The sequence below is a fragment of the Lynx canadensis genome, chromosome B3 (assembly GCF_007474595.2).
Source record: "Lynx canadensis isolate LIC74 chromosome B3, mLynCan4.pri.v2, whole genome shotgun sequence".
Taxonomy (NCBI): domain Eukaryota; kingdom Metazoa; phylum Chordata; class Mammalia; order Carnivora; family Felidae; genus Lynx; species Lynx canadensis.
This window is the reverse complement of record NC_044308.2, coordinates 52,701,914-52,721,637: the sequence shown is the minus strand read 5'-3', so window position 1 is coordinate 52,721,637 and position 19,724 is coordinate 52,701,914. Positions and strand designations below refer to the sequence as shown.

Sequence of the window (19,724 nt, the reverse complement as noted above, 5' to 3'; positions counted from 1 at the left end):
GATCAGAGCTGCAAGGCTTTGAGAAGCCAAGCCCTCCACTCCACCAGAGGGTCCCGAGAGCCTCCAGCCCCACTCCAGACAGCACCACCCTCTACAGGAGTGAGTCTCGGAATCCAGAGTTCCTGGAATTGCTGATGTCATCTTCATTTGGAACCAGTAGTCTGGCCTTGTACCATCTATCCCCAGAGTCTCTAATCAGGCCTGGACCCTCTGGTGGGTATCATTCTGGGCTTGAAGGACACCTCCTGGTCACTCCAGGCTCTGGGCTTAGCTGGCTGGGCTGGGCCTTGACAGCTGTCTGTGGTGGTGACAGCAGCTATCCTGGGGCTCTGCATTCCATCCTGACTCATCAAGGTCTCCAGGGTCACAGAGTTCTCTCAGGATATAGGACATGGTGAGCCATTAGATAGCCCTTGAGGTAGCAGCACTGGGACCTTGCCAACAGGCTTCCCTGAACTTCTCAGCTCCTCCTCACTGTTTTGCCTCCATTCTGCACCACCGCCCCGCCCCCCCCCCACCCTCAGTTTTTTTTTTTTTTCAGAATCAAACTACCTTTCTTTTTCTTCTTTTTTTTTAAATAGGAAATTTATTGTCAAATTGGTTTCCATACAACACCCAGTGCTCATCCCAACAGGTGCCCTCAATACCCATAACCCACTTTCTCCTCCCTCCCACCCCCCATCAACTCTCAGTTTATTCTCAGTTTTTAAGAGTCTCTTATGGTTTGGCTCCCTCCCTCTCTAACTTTTTTTTTTTTCTTCACCTCCCCCATGGTCTTCTGTTAAGTTTCTCAGGATCCACATAAGAGTGAAAACATATGGTATCTGTCTTTCTCTGTATGACTTATTTCACTTAGCATCACACTCTCCAGTTCCATCCACGTTGCTACTAAAGGCCATATTTCATTCTTTCTCATTGCCAAGTAGTATTCTATTGTGTATATAAACCACAATTTCTTTATCCATTCATCAGTTGATGGACATTTAGGCTCTTTCCACAATTTGGCTATTGTTGAAAGTGCTGCTATGAACATTGGGATACAAGTGCCCCTATGCATCAGTACTCCTGTATCCCTTGGGTAAATTGCTAGCAGTGCTATTGCTGGGTCATAGGGTAGATCTATTTTTAATTTTTTGAGGAACCTCCACACTGTTTTCCAGACCTGTGCTCAGTTTTAAGTCCTGGGAGGAACTAGGAAGGAGAAAGCAGTTCCTTCTTCCTCTCCCCTCCCCACCATTTCTTCTTCTAGGAGCTGCTCCCTTCCCCCCACATCCCAGGGGTCAATTTGGGCATGATGAGGCACTTAGAGTTATGAAATGTTATAAAATTCTAGCTGAAGAAGTTCTAGAAGCCTGCACACATGAGGAGAATATTATCTTCTTAGGATAGCAGTACAGAATTCTTCTGCAGGGAGAGACCAACTCACCTTGTTGAGATGTTTTGTTAAGACTGCTTAGAAGTTATCCTGTGGCATTGGAAGGATAAATGGATAATTTAAGTCATTTAATAATCAACAGGATAAAGGATAAGAGGATAATTGTGCTCTTCAGTATAAATGGTAGGTGGGTTTACTGCAGGGTATACTTGCAGCAAGCAGCATGGGGAGGGAGAGGGAAGAGAGCTGAGATGAATGCTACAGAGTGCAGATTTGGGGAGGAGAGGACTCCTGGCTCAGTGCTCAGAAAAAGAAGTCTGCTGGGAATTTATGAAGTTGAGAATTGTGGGGTGGATGGAATAAATTCATTTTTCATCTGCCAAGAGAGAAATTAAGAAACACTACAGGTGACTGCACTTCCTATGGCAAGGGGCTTTGGCTGGAAAAGAGGTTCATGCAGGGCCCAGAGGGAAACAGGCTAGCTGGACAAAGGCTGAGTGACAGCTGAGGCCACGGACCACATGGGTCAGAAACTGGAACTCCAACATGGCACGTGCTCATAAACTAGGTGGCTACCCTTCATATGCTGAGCAAAAGGGCATTACATGAAGACAGGCAGGATAGTATTTGTTGGAGAATAGAGAAGATAATAAGCAGGACATGTGGTGCTTGTATGTCTATTATTTTCATAAATGCCAATATCACATTGTAGGCATAGACCAGACACAAATACCACTCACTTGGAAAAATCAAATGAGATTATCTGAAGGATATGGAAGAAAGTCTGTACAGTGAGGATAAGAGGCAGACAAAACAGTGCAGGAGGTGGGAGTGCAGGCAGCTAGACCCCAAAATTCTCACTGACGGGGTACATGGTTCTGGTTTAGTGAGTGAGGAAAGAGAGGTCATATGTCAGCCACCTCCGTCCAAGGCCCAGCCTTTCCATACATAAGGCTGGAGCATGCCGCCTCTGAGGCCTGGGGCCCTCAGACATCCCTGCGCTGCTGAGTGGACAATAAGAACACAGAGTACACAGAGGACCACAGAGGCTGTGCTTAGCCCCAAAGTCTCATTTATTGTCCTCTTCCTCCCTACGCTAACAAAGCATGTTCCAAGTACATACATTACCCAGACTCCTCTGAGGGGGCATGATAACAGGCTCTTCAGATTACAAGGTCACGGTATTTATATGTGGATGACACGGCCAAATGCAAATTCCCCTTAGTAAATTGTCAGCATAAGCAGATTTACTTCTCTCCATATATATTTTCAGCAACTTCAAAAATTTTCCACTGAAGTATACTCAAATTGATAGCCATTTTTCTTGGAGATAGGGAGAAAAGGGGAGCAGGGTTTGGGAATTAAAAAGAGGGGCCAACTGGTTAGCAGAGAAGGAGTAGAGGTTTTCTGTGGTGCAACTATGGGAGGCAATGAAGAAAGCTGAGGCAGGGTACACTGTCATTAGTCTGACTTTTGGCCATGTTTACTATACTGGAGCCAGGCCATGTATCCATGTAGCCTACCTGTGTATGCTCTGCTGGGGATCACGGGCAGAGCTCAAGTGACATAATCCTTGACTTTGGGTCTTGGGAACTAAACTGCCCAGGTCTGCTAGGTAAGTTGAAATAGACCCCCCAGAGTTTTTTTCGCCTAAGGATTATAAGCTACCCCATGTCTCTGAGACCAGAGAGGAGTTCAGAGGCAGAGATCATAAAATTAGGACTAAACATTTGAGCAGAGGAATCGGAAGAGAATATTATTGCAAGAAAGCAAAATATATTTATAAACATCTGTCTGATACTGCCAAGGGGGGAGAACCTGGGCATTTTCTGGTGTGGGAGAGAGAGAAAGAGAGAAGAGAAAGTAGCAGCATAGTGCCCAATTGTGCAAATTCAAGATACGTAAAATATCATCAGTGTTTTAGACGCCATTATTATTTTTGGTGAACTTAATATTTATACAAGTTTTCATGTGTTCATTGCAACTTTGGTTCTTCCTCCCCACTTCTCCACTGAAATTTTGTTTCTCAGCTGCAAATTCTCCTCCTCTGCAGTGTTTCTGAGCACATAACCCTCAAAGATGGGGAGTGGTGATTATAGTATGTGCACTGGGCTGCAGTGACCATCTTACCACTTGCCTCTCCTTCTTAAAGTTGATACTTGGCTCCTAGAAGGATGAGTGTGCCTTAATTAGGTTGTTCAATTAATGCCTGTGAAAACACATTCCCAAGAAGACATTGGGCCAAAGGCACTGTGCTCTGGCTGAGTAGTGGGCTAAGTATTAGCCAAACCCTCACATTTGTGATGGTTCCATAGTCCTATTTAAATTTTAAAAGAAAGGCCCTGAAATGATGGCATTGTCAGGAAATGAAAACATAATTATTATATGAATAAATTGTCTACTAGATTATTTCTTTCAAGGAAAAACATCTTATTTTCAAACCAAAACACTCTCTATTAAGTCAAATATTCTCTTGATTTAATTCCAGATATTATTCATCAAGTGATCCCAAGGTTTGGACAAGTATTTCTGTTCCTAGCAACAAAAATAAAAACAAAAATACAGATGCTTCTCTTTGTATTCCAGGGAATTAATTTGACTGACAAACAGCTAAAATTTTTTCCTGTATAGAGAAGTCATGCTTTGAGAGGGCTGAAAAGATTATTAATAGGTTTTAGGACTTTAGCTTCTCTCACCTTCCCCTACCTTGTTCTGTAAGTACAGCAGAAAGTAAGTAATTTGTATATTCTTTATTCACAAATTTGTATGTAAGAACTTTAAGCTTAGAGGTAAAGCAGAGCGCTATTCTTTCCGCTCTGACCCCTAGAGCTTTTATATACTGCTTTAACCACATTAGCATGGCCACTTACTTTGAGAAATTAGTAATTGATTTTTAAAAAAGAAACAAGAAACCCCAAACTTAAACCCAACTAAATGTGCATTACTTAATAAAGAGCTAAGTTTAAAAATAAATGTGTTCTTTAGGGGGCGCCAACATCTCAGTTATTTCGAGTCAGAGGCTCCGACGTGGCAAGGGACAAAGCTGTCAAGACAGAAGTGATACACAGTGAGAGTGAAGAGTGACCGGCTGCCGGTGAGCAATTTAAAACAAACTTTTTTCAAAAGTAGGTTGGCTTTATATAACCAGAGTAAATTGGGAAAGTGGAGAAATAAAGTTTGGTGAAGAACTAGAGACTCCAGCCCAGAGCACACAGGGTGGTCATGAAAATAGCAGAGACCATGCTCCAGCCTTGTGGGCCAGCCTATAACACCAGTTGAAGGAGATGTTATATTGACTGGGGGAGTAAAGATTTCCTACCACTGAAGAGAGACCAGGTGGGTCCCCAAGCTCAGAAGGGACACTACCCTCAGAAGGGTAGTGTAAATTGCATGGTAACTGGGGTCATTATTTCTTTTTTTATTTTTTTTAACGTTTATTTATTTTTGAGAGACAGAGAGACAGAGCATGAGCAGGGGAGGGGCAGAGAGAGAGGGAGACACAGAATCTGAAGCAGGCTCCAGGCTCCGAGCTGTCAGCATAGAGTCCGATCCAGGGCTTGAACTCACGTACTGCAAGATCATGACCTGAGCCAAAGTCGGTCGCTTAACTGACTGAGCCACCAAGGCGCCCCTGGAGTCATTATTTATTTCCTTCCTTCCTTCCTTCCTTCCTTCCTTCCTTCCTTCCTTCCTTCCTTCCTTATTTGAGTATAGTTGACACACAGTGTTACATTAGTTTTTAGGTGTACAACACAGTGATTCAACACATTTATACATTATGCTGTGCTTACCACAGTGTAGCTACCATCTGTCACCATACAATGCTATTACAATACCAGTACTGTACTCCCTATACTGTACCTTTCATCCTTGTGATTTATTCGTTCCATAATTGGAAGCCTGTTTCTCCTATTCCCCTTCATTGTTCTTCTTTAAACATGACTGAAGTCAAAAGACAGCACCAAAGATGGCAAACCTATTGTCTATTCAAAATGAAAAGTAGCCAGGAAATAAGTTATTAGGTAGTGAAGAGGAAGCCACTTTTCAGTTCTGAATTTAAAAGACTCACATAGGGGATCCTGGATGGATCAGTCGGTGGAACATGCGACTCTTGATCTCAGGGTTGTGAGTTCAAGACCCATGTTGGGTGTAGAGATTACTTAAAAATACAACCTTCAAAAAAAAAAAAAGGACTCACACATCTGTGGCCAGGTTCAAGAGTGATGAGTACTAGAAATAAATATGGAGGAGAAAATTAATGGAATAATTGGTACCAAACATTTAAAAACACTTGCCCATATAGACCTGTTTTGTGCCTGAGACTTAGTCTCTGTTGATCCCATTACCTTCCCCTTGTCCTTTGCCCCTCTAATATCCTCACATACCCAGCTAAATACTGGAGTCACTGCAAGAGGAAAACAATCTTATAATAGAGAGATCTGACTGTAACTACCCTACCCAAGTGATCACATTTAGCATCCCTAATAGTGGGACAACTTTTCCTTGTCTCCTGATGTGATGCAATATGAAGTGCCTAGCCCTACCAAGGAAGTATTATTACAAAAATGTTTAACCTGAATGAAACTGAGACATAATTTTCAGTTTAGGGTGTCTGGGTGGCTCACTTGGTTGAGGGTCCAACTTTTGATTTCGGCTCATATCATGATCCCAGGGTTGTGAGATTGAGCACTGTGTAAGGCTCCACGCTGGGTGTGGAGCTTTCTTGGGTCTCTCTCTCTCTCTCTTCTCTTTCCACCTCCCTCTCCTGCTCGCACTCTATCTCTCTAAAAAAATTCATAATTTTCAGTTTATAAGAAACACATGGAGTAGAGGACTATGTTAAGCGACATCATAATGTAAAGAGAGAAATTCAGAAATGTGAAACACATTCTATAAGACAGTTGGCCTGGTCTCTTCAAGAGGTCAATGTCATGGGGGCAAGGAATGGGAAGACTGTTCTTTCAACTTCCCTATTCATTTAAACATTTTCTTAATAGAAAGTTGGAAAAAACATTTTGTTGTCAATCATTAAAATCACTCTCTTCCATGCATCCTCAACTCCCTTGACCCTCTCCTTACTTTGTCATAGTTGCCTGGTAAAATCTTTTACCCCTGGTAAAACCTTACCCCTGGCTAAATCCAACTCTTAGCTTACTCTGTGCTTGTTCCTGGGAGCTGAATGTGGCTGGGAAAAAAAAAACACACATGCACACGTATACACACACACACACACACACACACACACACACACACACACACACTGACAAATCCCAGTTAAATTCAAGCGGGCCCTTAGCGCAGCTGGCAATTCTACTACATTTCCCCAGTCCATTCACACTTATTAAATCCTGCCTCCTCTCTCCTCAAACATTCTACTTCCCCAGTCTTAGGTATGTATGTATGTATGTATGTATGTATGTATGTATGTATGTATGTATTTATTTATTCACTGAGGAAAAAGAAGAATCTCTGCAAGCTCCAACTACTAGGATCTGTGCTCACATATTCAAACTTCTCAAACTTACTGTAGATGAACTTTCATGTCCCTATTCAACGCCAACTCCACCTGTCACCTGTACCCCCTTTCACATTTCACCTAGCACACCCCTTTCTCTTCCATCAACAATTTTGCTTTATAATCCATCATTGCCATCATAACACACATGTTGTGATTTCTCCTCTCTTAACAAAAACTCCTTGGACTATATATCTCTTTATATTTCTTTGTTCCGTTTCTCTGCTGCCTTTATGACAAACTCCTTGGAAGAGTTGTCTTCCTCCTGTAGCCTCTAATTCTCTCTCCTCATTCTATACTACAGTGAGACTTTTGCCCTCACCACTCCATTGAAATTGCCAAGGTCACCCATGTTGCTAAATGTTGCTCAAATCTTCTTCCATTAACCTAGCGCTATCTGGCATGTTTGACAATTCCATCCTCCCTGATATACCCTCATCACGTGGCTTTCAGACCACCATACTCTCCTGGTTTTCCCTTCTCTGGCTGTCTTTCTCAGCCTCCTTTTCTAGTTTCTAACTGTGGTGGAGGGTCAAAAGACTCAGACCTTCGTTCACAACACCCTACTCAGCTGTACACTACACATATCAAGTCAAAATATCCCAAATGGAATCCCAATTTCTCCCCATCCCAAACTTACTCCACCTACCTGAGGTAATGATACCCTCATTCTTCTAGGTATTCAAGACAAAACACTATGCTACCACCTAAATTCTCACACCCAACATCAATCTCTTAGCACCTTATTGACTTTGCCTTCAAAATATACCTAGAATTTTACTTCTTACCACCTCTACTGCTCTCACACGGACCAGACACCATCATCTTGTCTAACTGCCCTCTGTATATTCATCCTTGTTCCTTTAACACCTAGTCTCAAAGAATGTGGGTAGAATGTGGGTAAAGAAGTCAGGAGTCTGCTGAAACATGAATGAGTTAGATGTGTCACTTTTCTGCTCAAACTCTTCAAAGGCTTCCCATCTCATTGCAGGGTAAAATTCAGAGTTGTTACAATGGCCAGCAAGGCCCAATATTATTGACTGTCCTGATACCTTTCTAGTGTCATCTCCACTATTCTTCCACTAGCCACACTGGTGTCCTTGTTGTTACTTGAACATTTCAGACAGGCTTCCACCGCAGTGGTTTGCATTTGCTGTTCCTTCTGTCTGGAATGGTTTTCCTCTACATCTCTGCATGACTCCTTCCCTCACTTCCTTTAAGTCTTTATTCAAATGCTGTCTTCTGAATTAGGCGTAATTCAGGCCTAATTAGGCCTGAATTAGACCTATCTGAATTAGGTCTTCTGAATTAGACCACCTATTTATAATTGCACTTCCATCCCTGCAACTGGCTGTCCCCTAATTTATTTTCCTATATAGCACATATCTACCTGAAGATAGTGTGAGCAACTATCTTGGTTTGCTTGGGACTGTCCCAGTTTTAACATTCAAAGTCCCCCATCCCAGAAAACCCCCTAGTTCCAGGCATACCAAGACAGTTGGTCACCCTACTGATACACTCATTTATTGTTGGTATATTAACAATACAACAATATATTTCTCTATGATGGTAGGAATTTTTGGCTGATTTGCTCATGATACCCAGTGTACATAGTTAAGTTCTCAATAAATATTTAATGATTGAATGGGGGGCAATAATAATTATAAGTTAGGATCATCCAGTGCTTAGTATATAGTAAATTCTCAATAAATGCATGTTAAAAGAATAAATTAATGAATTTCCTATAAATTTACATATGATTAAAACAGATACACAAATACAACCCTAATTAGTATGTTAATTACTATATGACCATAATTAGCATGTTAATTGCTAACCCCCTTTATTAATGCCACCCACATTCTTTTTTTTTGTATTCATTACAAAAACTGATACATACACACAACATATAGTATCATGGGCAACATCTGTAGACCCTCATTAATTTAGAGCTTACCTGCCTGGGGAATTGTGAGTGCTTTTTCTACGGATGCCCAGATGAACCTTCCCTCAGAGTTCAGAGTTGCTCAGGCAACATCCTGGAAGCACTCAGGCCTGACTCCCCCACCCCCCACCTGATCCCCACCCCCCACCCCCGCCGTGAAATTCTGCAGCCCCCACCACTTCAAGACTATGCTGGTAGGAAAAGTTGGGCCATAATCTCTAGTCAGCTGTAATGACTAGAGATCTCAAACTTTTCAAAAGAAAAAAACCTGGCAAACTATTCAAATAAAAATAAAAATCTTTCTGAGGTCCAATTGGGGTATTTTCAAGAGGCACGGGTAGTTCTGGAAGGGACCTGAAGAGCAGGCGAGGGAAGGAGATGGGGACAAACATGTCCTATTCCTGCAGGGAGCTCAGCCCTTAACAACAAAATTGAGCGCTCGAGGCAATTAAGGAGAACACAAAGACTCCAACCAGTGAAAAGCAGGTTAGGACAGGATAAGAAGAGAAGTGGGAGAGCTGGGGGAGGGGCGGGATGGGTTGTGTGTGCATCTTGAGCATGAATCAGCACCTGAGTTGGTCAGGGTTGCTAAAGTCACTTTCCTCATGAAGACAGCAGAGTGGTCAGATGCCACCCTGCACTGTAACAAGGATCCTACTTCAGGAATGGCTTTGGGCTTCCAGGACTGTATCTGGTGAGCCAAGTATGTAGTATCTAAGAGCCATTTCTGTTTTGGTCCTCTGGGCCCTTGCCACATTCTTCACTCAGGTTCTTATCTGACACTAGCTCAGCACCTGAGCTAGACTAAAGAGTAAGATGTTAAGACGAAAGCACTCCAGCCCTGCTTATTGGCTCCCTTACCCCCAAGGAGAGACCCCTTTGTGCTGGAGGCAGCTTACCTGCTCTCCCGTCTCAGGCTCCGCAGCACACTGGAATGACTTGGGGAGCTCTGAACACTACTGGTGCCTGGGTCCCACCCCCAGAGATTCTGAAAGCTGGGGTGTGGCCTGGGCCTTGGGGTTTTTATAAGCTCCCTGTGCAGCCAGGGTGAGAACCACTGCTCTAGATTCTGAGCTGTAGACGGATATCCTTTTGGATAAGTATCCTGCAGGTCCCTTTACCTGTCTGCCAAGTAGCGCTGGAAGGCAACTGGCTATGCTGAGGGATGCAAGAGCAGGGCCAAATGGGCCAATGTCCCAAGCCCCCATCAGTCTCAGGACATGTTGAGACTGTATTCAGTTGCCAAAGTGATTAAAGTATTGGATTTTTAAAATGAGAACGTATCGGGGTGCCTGGGTGACTCAGTCGGTTAAGTGTCCAACTTTGGCTCAGGTTATATCTCACGGTTCATGGGTTGGAGCCTCATGTTGGACTCTATGCTGACAGCTCGGAGCCTGGAGCCTGCCTTAGATTCTGTGCCTCCCTCTCTCTATCTGCCCCTCCCCTGCTCATGTTCTGTCTCTCTCTCCCTCCCTCAAAAATAAATAAACATTAAAAAAAATTTTTTTAAGTGAGAATGTATCAAATTCACCTAAATTTGGCTGACCAGAGCTCAGTATCCCAAGAGAAGTAAAATCTAAGGACAATTATCGGTCCCCCACTCCCTTCTTTCAGTTATTTGTTTCACAGAATTGGGCTCAAAGATTACCGTGGTATTTATGAAATGATGTATATCAGCTTGGATTGAAAAAAATCCATGTGGTTTCCAGAAATGCTTCACTTACCTCTGGGCAATAGTCTGTGTATCTGGACAAATAATTCTAATTCATTGGTAAAACCCTAGTTGGTCTTAGTACTGGGTAAAGCCCTGTCAGAGAATCTAAAAACTCATTAATGAGATAGTGTTGGCATATAACATTGTTAAATATCTAGTAATAATAGATGAAAGTCTAGTGATATATGCTTTCTTTGAAATTCTCCATGTTCTATGATCAGTAAAAACGAAAACTAGTATTTCACAAAGCTAGTTCTCTATAGTCGATGCCTATTTGGTTAACCCTGGATGAGTTCAATGCTAAACTTATCCAGAGAATATAACAAACCGTTTTTTTTTAAATAGGCAATATTCCTGATTTTTTTTTTAACGTTTATTTATTTTTGAGACAGAGAGAGACAGAGTATGAACAGGGGAGAGGCGGAGAGAGAGGGAGACACAGAATCGGAAGCAGGCTCCAGGCTCTGAGCTGTCAGCACAGAGCCCGACGCGGGGCTCGAACTCACGGACCATGAGATCATGACCTGAGCCGAAGTCGGACGCTCAACCGACCAAGCCACCCAGGCGCCCCTCCTGATTTTTTTTAAGATCACTCAGTTGAGATACTGGCACACAGTCGTAAATAGAATCAGAGCATTTGAATAGCATTTTTTTCTACTCTTTATCCTGCTAGAGGTGCTCAGTAGCCTACTATTAGAAGCACATTAGCAAATTGGTACTGATTTCTTTCTCTCAGGTGTTTTGTTTTGTTTTAAATGCTTACTTATAGAGAGAAGAGCAAAATCTTAGGAAAGCAGAGAAGATAATGCCTCTCCCTAAAGTATGTTTTATCAAACCCAAATCATCTGGAGAGAAATTTTGAATAGTTTCCCACCTTTCTAGAGTGCTTTATCTGTGTACCTCTGGCGTTAGGCAAAACCCAATTATTTCATTTGTATATAGTGATAGATTTTCACCTGGGAATTGCCCACCTCCATTTCAGTAGCAAAAACGTACCCTTAGAAACAAAAGGATCAAGATATCAAAATAAGTTTGCTTGTTACTTAATAGGAAAAAATGCAGCTTTAGTTTTAAAAATATGTCTCCGATTCTTAACAGACTTACTTGCTAATAATGAGTGTTTCCTCTCCACATATCCAGACTCTCATGAATTCTCCATACATCTTGTTGTAATAGTTACAGGCACTGCCAATCCCCATCCACAGGAACCTGCATTGGGAAATGAGGGGCCCAATTCCCATGCAATAGCCAGGACCTAGGAAAGGGAAAAGATCACATTCAGAATTTTAGCAACACCAGAAAGAGCAACTGCTTTATGTTACTGCTATTCTTGTTCTTTAATATCTAAATGCTCTTTTACATCTTCTGATGTGTATCTGTGAATCACTAAAAACCCAAATAAGCTTAACATGTGAAAACAGTAGTTCAGTGTCTATACCATGCTAGTTCCATTTGATCTTAATTCAGTCTGAATGAACCAGGGTATGTGTCTACTATTTTCTCGCCATGTTAAGCAGTATCAGTGAGTTTCAAATACAAGTCAGTCCATCTATTTACAAGCATGGAAGTCAGGACATGTGACAAGCTGACAGGTCTATTTGGCTGCCGAGTTTTGTCTGAAAACTTTTGGTTTGGATCCCCAGCTGACAGAATGGGAGGCTTAACATGAGTTTGTAGTTTTGGTGTAATTTTTTTTAATGCTTATTTATTTTTGAGAGAGAGATCGAGCATGGGAGGGGCAGAGAAAGAGCGAGACAGGGAATCTGAGGCAGGCTCTGCTCTGACAATGTGGGGCTTGGACTCATGAACTGTGAGATCATGACCTGAGCCAAAGTCGGACACTTAACCAGCTGAGCCAGCTGAGCCACCCAGGCACCCCTGGTGTAATCTTTTTAACTGACAGACATGGTCTGCAAAGATAATATTCAAACAGAGAATATCCATTTCTTTTTTGTTTACCTTCAAAAAGGACTCAGTTTAAGAAAAGAATCCTAAGCTAAATCTCATAGGTAATGAATCTGATCAATGTCTAGATTAGAATTTGAGTCCAGTGATGTGGGTTTACTCAAGAGCAGTGACTTCTCATGTCCTTGCTTATGTAGACAATGGCAGAACTGTAAAGAACATAAATCCAGTAAAAACTGGGGAATTCGCTGCTGCCTAGACCAGAGAACAAACTTGCTAGCTTGATTTTACTGGTGGTGGTAAAATGTTAGAAACTTTTCGCAATGGTTTTTGTGAAGTAGTAGCTTTTCTAAATCTTTCTCCTTTACTTTCATTCTGTCAGTAAAATATGAAGCTGCCATGCACAACTGTATGAGGCATGTTCGGACTCCAGGGGCAAGAGTTGTGTAAATAATCTAGATAATCTAAGCTTTTGCATGTTTAGTCCCAAATTCGGCAAATAAGATTTAGCCCATAACTTTGCAATACCTGGGTTAATGGGAATAAGACTGTCAGCTTTTTATTTTTTTCTTTAAAGTGAAGGTCTTGGGCATTATATGTAGAACCAAAACATTTTCAAAGGGTTCTTCTTAATCTTATGATTGTTCCAATAACACTGAATTATAAGTAGATGTTTGGCTTTATGTTAAAATAATTTCATTAAATTCTTCAAAAGATTAAAATGAGCAAATGTGAATATGTATTTCCTTAGAATGTCATCAGATATACAGATCTCTAATCAATTAAGCTGTGCATAATAACAAACTATTTTGCTGGCTATTTACAGCTTGAAACATTGTAGATGTTTAATAAACGTTTCCTGGGTGAATTGTTTAAAATTCTTTTAAATGTTTATTTTTGAGAGAAAGAGAGAGAGAGAGCACAAGCAGGGGAGGGGCAGAGAGAGAGGGAGACACAGAATCTGAAGCAGGCTCCAGCCTCTGAGCTGTCAGCACAGAGCCTGATGTGGGGCTCAAACCCACCAACCATGAGATCATGACCTGAGCCAAAGTCGGACGCTTAACCGACTGAGCCATCCAGGAGCCCCTCCTGGGTGAATTTTTAAAGTTATTTACAGATGTGTGTATAATATGAAGGATGAAGTTTGTGTTTTTTTTTTTTTTTTAATTTTTTTTTTCAACGTTTATTTATTTGTGGGACAGAGAGAGACAGAGCATGAACGGGGGAGGGGCAGAGAAAGAGGGAGACACAGAATCGGAAACAGGCTCCAGGCTCTGAGCCATCAGCCCAGAGCCCGACGCGGGGCTCGAACTCACGGACCCCGAGATCGTGACCTGGCTGAAGTCGGACGCTCAACCGACTGCGCCACCCAGGCGCCCCTGAAGGATGAAGTTTTAAATGTGATCCTCATTTAGAGTATTTTAGGTTGTTTTTACATTTTGATAAAAATGGAAACATATCACTTAATCGTGTACATTTAGTCCATAGGAGGTCAAACATCTGGCTATTTGGGAATAGCCTTATTTGACAAACATTTACTTACATAATATGCTAGGCCCATGAAAACCAAAGGCATGCAAATGAAAGGCTGAACTCTTTACTTTTTATCTAAAAGTTTGGCACCATATAGAAGGTCTTGCTATTGGGGAACCACCATTCAAGTTTAAAATATGACAGTGCAGATCTCTATCCACTAAAAAAGGGAGATTCGATGAACTTTGCTTAGGTTGAAAACCTGGGTGTTCTAACCAGAAAAGAATCCGGGTCATTTATACGTATATCTTATACCCTCCAGCTGAGAAAAGGATGCTTTAGGAGGGGAGAAACTTTGGTAGGATATTAGGTAAATATTCTGGTTGCATCCACATTAAGCGGCTCTCTGCCTCTTAGATTTGAGAATGCGTATCTAGGCATGCAGCAATTGTGGGAGCCTCTTTCATGCCCAAAGAGGAGCAATAAATACTGCACTGCATTTTTGTGCAGAAACAGCCTCTGGGAAGCCAACAGCTGGGACCTCTCACCCACTGTCCTGATCAAGAAGCTGTTGCATTCCATGCTGGGTATACGCCCTAGAGAAACTTGTGCACGTGAATGTTCATAGCAGCACTGTTCACGATATCCCCAAAATGGAGACACCCAAAGATCCACCAACAGTAGCATCAGTAATTAAACCATGAAATGTTTGTGTGACTGGATACCATATGCACTGTAGCTGCATGTTGCAATGTGGATGAATCTTACAAACATAATATTGAGCAAAAGAAGCAATATAGAAGTAACGTCGGACTCTACTGCTAAAACATTTAACACCAGGCAAAAATTAATCTGTATTGTTTGGGGATATGAAATTAGGTGGCAAAACATGAAAAGGCAAGAAACTGATTGTCACAAAATAGAAGAATGTTTACCGCTGGGGATGAGAGAGGGGGTATGAGTGAAAAGGCACAAGAGAAGTTTCTGGGATGCTGCTAACATCCTGTTTCTTGTCCTGGACTGTGATAACATATCTATTTTACCTTTCTGTGAAGTTGTTTTTTAATGGGAGTTAGGGGAATGTGTTGCCACATCCTTTTTGCAGTGCCGCCTCCGGGGATGTGGTTCCTAAGTCAGAGAGAGGCTCTATGCGAGAGAAACCATGTGCAAATTTGGGGATGGCTATGTGCCCGCGGGGAAAGGAGAGCTGCCAGGGGCCAGGTAACTGTGGGTCCTGGGCAGAGATTGGTGAACTTGGGGCAGTTTCCCAGAACTGACACTTAACAAAACCCCCAGGTAGGAATGGCTCTGTCCTCCCCAGACTCCCATAGCTCTTGCAGTACTAAGTCACCTGCCTGTGGGTGCATAGTCCCGGCTCTGAACACAGCGGGGCCTCTCAGGGAACGTGGATCAAGGAACTTAGCTCTGAGTCTCATTTTCATCACTTACTAGCTGTGTGCCAACTACCCTCTTTAATCTCAGTTTTTTCATCTGCAAAATGGGCATAAACACACCTACCTCACCACAATGCTGTGAGGAGCACAGGAGAAAATGAATATGACACTCCTTTGTAAATTGTAACTGACTTAAGGGCTTGTGTGTGGGGCGGGGGCAAGAGGGGAAGAGGAACAGAGGCGCAGAGGGAAGGGGGCAGAGGGAGAGAGAAAGAATCAAGCAGGCTCCACACTCAGTGGGGAGCCTGATGTGGGGCTCAATCCCACAACGCTGGCATCATGTCAGACACAATGGACTGAGCCACGTAGGCATTCCTGACTTGAGGGCTTTTAAATCATTATACCTTCTTCACTCCCTTTGGCTTTCCCTGACCCTGAGCTTCTCCCAAACCTGTAAAACTAAGAGCGCAGAGAACCAGTGATTCAAGGAAACTGGCAAAAGGAGTTCAGAAGTACTGGTTGGGAAGAACCACCCTGACAAAGCCAATTGTCTCCCCTTTCCTCCCCCAGCCAGGAACCAGGGACCTTAGTCTGTGCCACCAGAGCTCACATTTTCAAAGGGAGAGCATGGGACCACAAGGTCCCTGGCTAGCAAAATGATCATCAACCTGGGATTCAGGAATTCTTGGTTGCCTCCCTGCCACCCATCCCACCTCCCACTTTCTTTCAAGCAGAGATGCTGACAAATCATTTCCTTTCTCTGGGTTTTAACCCCTCACCTGTAAAATGAGGAGTTTGAACTCTGTGGTTTCTTATATTTGTCATGATGGTTTGCTTGGACAAGGCAGTTCATTTCTCTGGGACTCAGTTTCCCCTTCTGTCAAATGAAAGGGTTCGGAGTCATAACCATGGCTCTCAATCCCGATTGCTCGTGAAAAATCACCTGGGAAGATTTTTTTTTTTAAATATCCACATGGGGATCCTGCCTCAGATGTGGCTGAGAACCATAGTACTATGCGATCTAACTATCAGTGTATGATGTCTGTCCCCAGGCCAGGAGCCTAGGTGGCAGCTCACTCCTGTCCACCACCAGGCCAGGAGTGGTGGACAGAGTGAGCTGCCACCTAGGCTCCTGGCCCAGAGCTTCAGGGATGCCAGTTCTTATGCTTGCCCCCCAAAGGCTGACCTCCTTCTTCAAAGGTCCAAGGGACTTCTTCCAACATAAACATCTGGGGGAACTTGTTAAAAATACTCTCCACCTCACCCTCCATTCATGGATCCTGACCCAGGACCCCACTGTGGAAGAAGTCCAGTGACGAAGGGGCAGTGTGGGGAAAGGAGTTCAGGTTAAAGACCATGGAAGAGTCTTCCCTCAGACCCCTCAGGCAGTAGAGAACAACATTAACTGAGTGCTCTATTTAATTAGACATTAAAGTAACCTAAAATATCAGTCTGAGTCAGATAGACAGTTCTCTGGAAAAATTTGAAGCATCCAGACATGAGGCACTTTGCACCAGCTTCATACTCCTACCCTAAATCATGCTATAATGAAGGCCACCACACTTGGAAGTGTGTAATGACTATGTTTTTCATATCCTTATCAGATATCTCATGGGACTGGGAATGGATGTCTGCCATGAAGAATTTTCACTGAAAACTGAATAATAGTCAGGTATTTCTGATATTTCTGAATTAATCTGATAGTGTAGAGTGGTGGGAGTTCCTACTGGAATTATCTGGATAATTATATTGTACTCTACTTTTGATTAATCCATAGACCTTGCTGAAGATTCTATCAGGGAATGATATTCCAAGGGAATCATAGTGCCCCCATTTTTCTTCCACTGTCCAGGTCCCAGCAAGCCCTTATTGTGGCACCACCATCACACTCATCCCCAAGAATAAGAGAAAATGAAGAGTGAGATAAAGAGAGGGAATATGTTCAAGAAAGGAAGAGGGCAGAGCACATGGATGAGGCAAAATGGGAAGCAGAAGAAGAGGAGTATAGAAAGCATTCCAGGGGCACCTGGCCGGCTCAGTCAGTGAAGCGTGCAATTCTTGATCTCAGGGTTGTGAGTTTGAGCCCCCCACTGGGTGTAGAGATTGCTTAAGAATAAAATTTAAAAAAAAAAGAGGAGGCATTCCAGAGACATTTTTTACCTTCAGAGCAAAATTAGAATGAATTTGAATAATAAAAAAAATACCTGGCTTACTTTTGCTTCACTTCATCTCAAACTTAGAGGATACTTGTGCCAGGTCTACTTTACCAAAGCAAAGTGCAGAATGGAAGGGATCATCTGAGATATTTTTGAAATTCTTTCATTTGAAATGTGCAGCTAATTGGAATAAAATTTTTCACCTGGGTTTTTATTTGCTAACATTGCCATGGGCTTCAGCCATCTCCCTGGGTTTGCTCTTTGTCCTTTTGCAAAATTTTCTTTACCCTCATGGACCAAAAGGCCAAGTACATAATCTCCTTAGTTACAGAACTAAATGACTGACTTACCTGGTATTGAAGATGTGTCCTCATAATTCCAAACCAAAAGAAGAAAGCCAGTGAGCAGCAGGATTGGCATGGTGGCCACAGGCATGACTTCGGGCATCATGCTGGTGATGTTGTAGTGCATTGGGTTCAGCATTTCCAAAACCATCTTTTGTTTCTTGAGCTCAGGAAGAACAATTTAAAGCCCTATGTAAATCAGAGCAGCAAAAAAAAAAAAAAAAAAAAAAAAAAAAAAAAAGAAAGAAAGAATATCTAGGACTCCTGTTGGTTCAAAGGGTGCTGTACGATAGAAATCAAGCATTCTGTTTTATACTGTGATTGGACACCTAGACAAGACAAAGTTGTGGTTACAAGTCAAAACAAGCAAGCCAAAGGGAGATCTTTTGGCTTGAAGTGCAGCATTTCTGACCTTGGTAGAGTCTCAGGTTCGTTTAGACGCTTGGTCTGATAGAACCTTATCATCTTGCCCTTGAGTGGGTAGAGTGGCTGAATTCCCAATTGAGAGTCAAATTTCTAACCAAAATACAAGAAAATGAAGCTCATTCCAGAGGTGGAGTCATTCTGTGACTTCATCAGCAAATATTGTTTAGGCAATCTGTTTCTTTTGAAGCCAAATCAATTTTTTAAAAAAGTAATCCCCAACTCCCTTCCTTGATCAAAATTACTTCCCCCAAAGAGTAAGCTTCTCCAGCAAGAATGAATTTCTTGGAGATTGTTGAGGCGTCCTCAGAGCTTCTTATTAGGTTGTTCAGTGAATTCAGCATGACTCACTCAGGATAATCTTTTTCTATTGACTTTAATAAGGCTAAAATCTCTTGCACTATGGCCTGGATAAAGCAGTGCCCATGGGGGGCAATGTCAGCATTAGTAGGAAAGAAGAATGGGAGAAGAAGAATAAAGAGAAGGAATGGGGAAGGAGGAAGGAAAGAAAGGACAGAAAGAATAAAATCCCATCCACAGTAGGCTGTGGCCTCTTATGTTTTGCCCACAGCAGCTAACCTCCTATGCAAGAGAGTTTTTAGTTTGATTTGCTGGTTCTGTCATGTTTCTCAACAATGTAATGTTGAGTCTGTCTTTTCAGTAAGGTTTTCTAATACCAGTACTCTCAGAGGAAAGTTTCAGGGATGGAGGTTTGTTGAAGAGACCTAGATTGAATAAACTTGTATAGCCAGCAAGAGCGACCATTCAATGCACTCCTGGTACCAGATGACTGCTCCAAGGACTACCCTTCCTTGGAAAGTGACCTTAGTTTGCAGGATTTATAATGGCTCTGAAACAGATTTTGGCAGGATCTTATCTAGTAATAATAGTTCTAGATTTGTAACCAGGGCTTCTAATTGGATTTCAGGTGCTCTCTGAACTTCCTGACATGCTGCATAACATGTTGTATCTGCTCACCTGAACTTTTAGGGGGAAAGAACTTTCATCAGATTCTTAAAGAGTATGTAATTACATTTCTCCTCTGATCTATATGATATCTTAAATATCCAGTTAAAAACTAATTTCTGGCAATTACATACATTTCATAATATAGTTGAATTCATTCAGTTGCTTGATTCATACTGTTGATTCATTCTATTATTCCACCATTTAAATAATTATCAACAGTTAAGTGCAAGGCACTGAAAATGCTTGCACATATGTTGGGCAGTTTGTTTGTTTGTTTGTTTTAAAATATATATAAGCTGAGTCTGAAACGTCAGCAATGTGTCATCATCTGGTTCCTTTGTTAGTAAGTTGCTGCTCTGAAGAGGTTGAATTTTTAGGTATTTAATTTCCTAAGTGGAATTTTATATCATTTTGAGTAAGCTCCCTGTGACTTTATGACAGCCAGGACCTTCAAAGTTTCCATTTATAATGATGAAACCTGAAGCCAATGTTAAAAGCATAAGTGAAGAAA

General features: G+C 42.2%; 1 protein-coding gene across 1 annotated transcript in view; it reads right to left on the bottom strand.

The window, feature by feature from the left end:
* LOC115517139 (aromatase) overlaps positions 1–18,006 on the bottom strand; it is a 36,502-nt gene extending 18,496 nt beyond the window's left edge. Inside the window, exons 1-2 of the mRNA XM_032593474.1 lie at positions 17,828–18,006; positions 11,654–11,804 (exon numbers count right to left, since the gene is read on the bottom strand). Coding sequence (XP_032449365.1) covers positions 11,654–11,804; positions 17,828–17,972 — 296 coding nt within the window. The 5' untranslated portion in view covers positions 17,973–18,006. The remainder of the gene's footprint in view (positions 1–11,653; positions 11,805–17,827) is intronic.
* Positions 18,007–19,724: the final 1,718 nt, after the last annotated feature.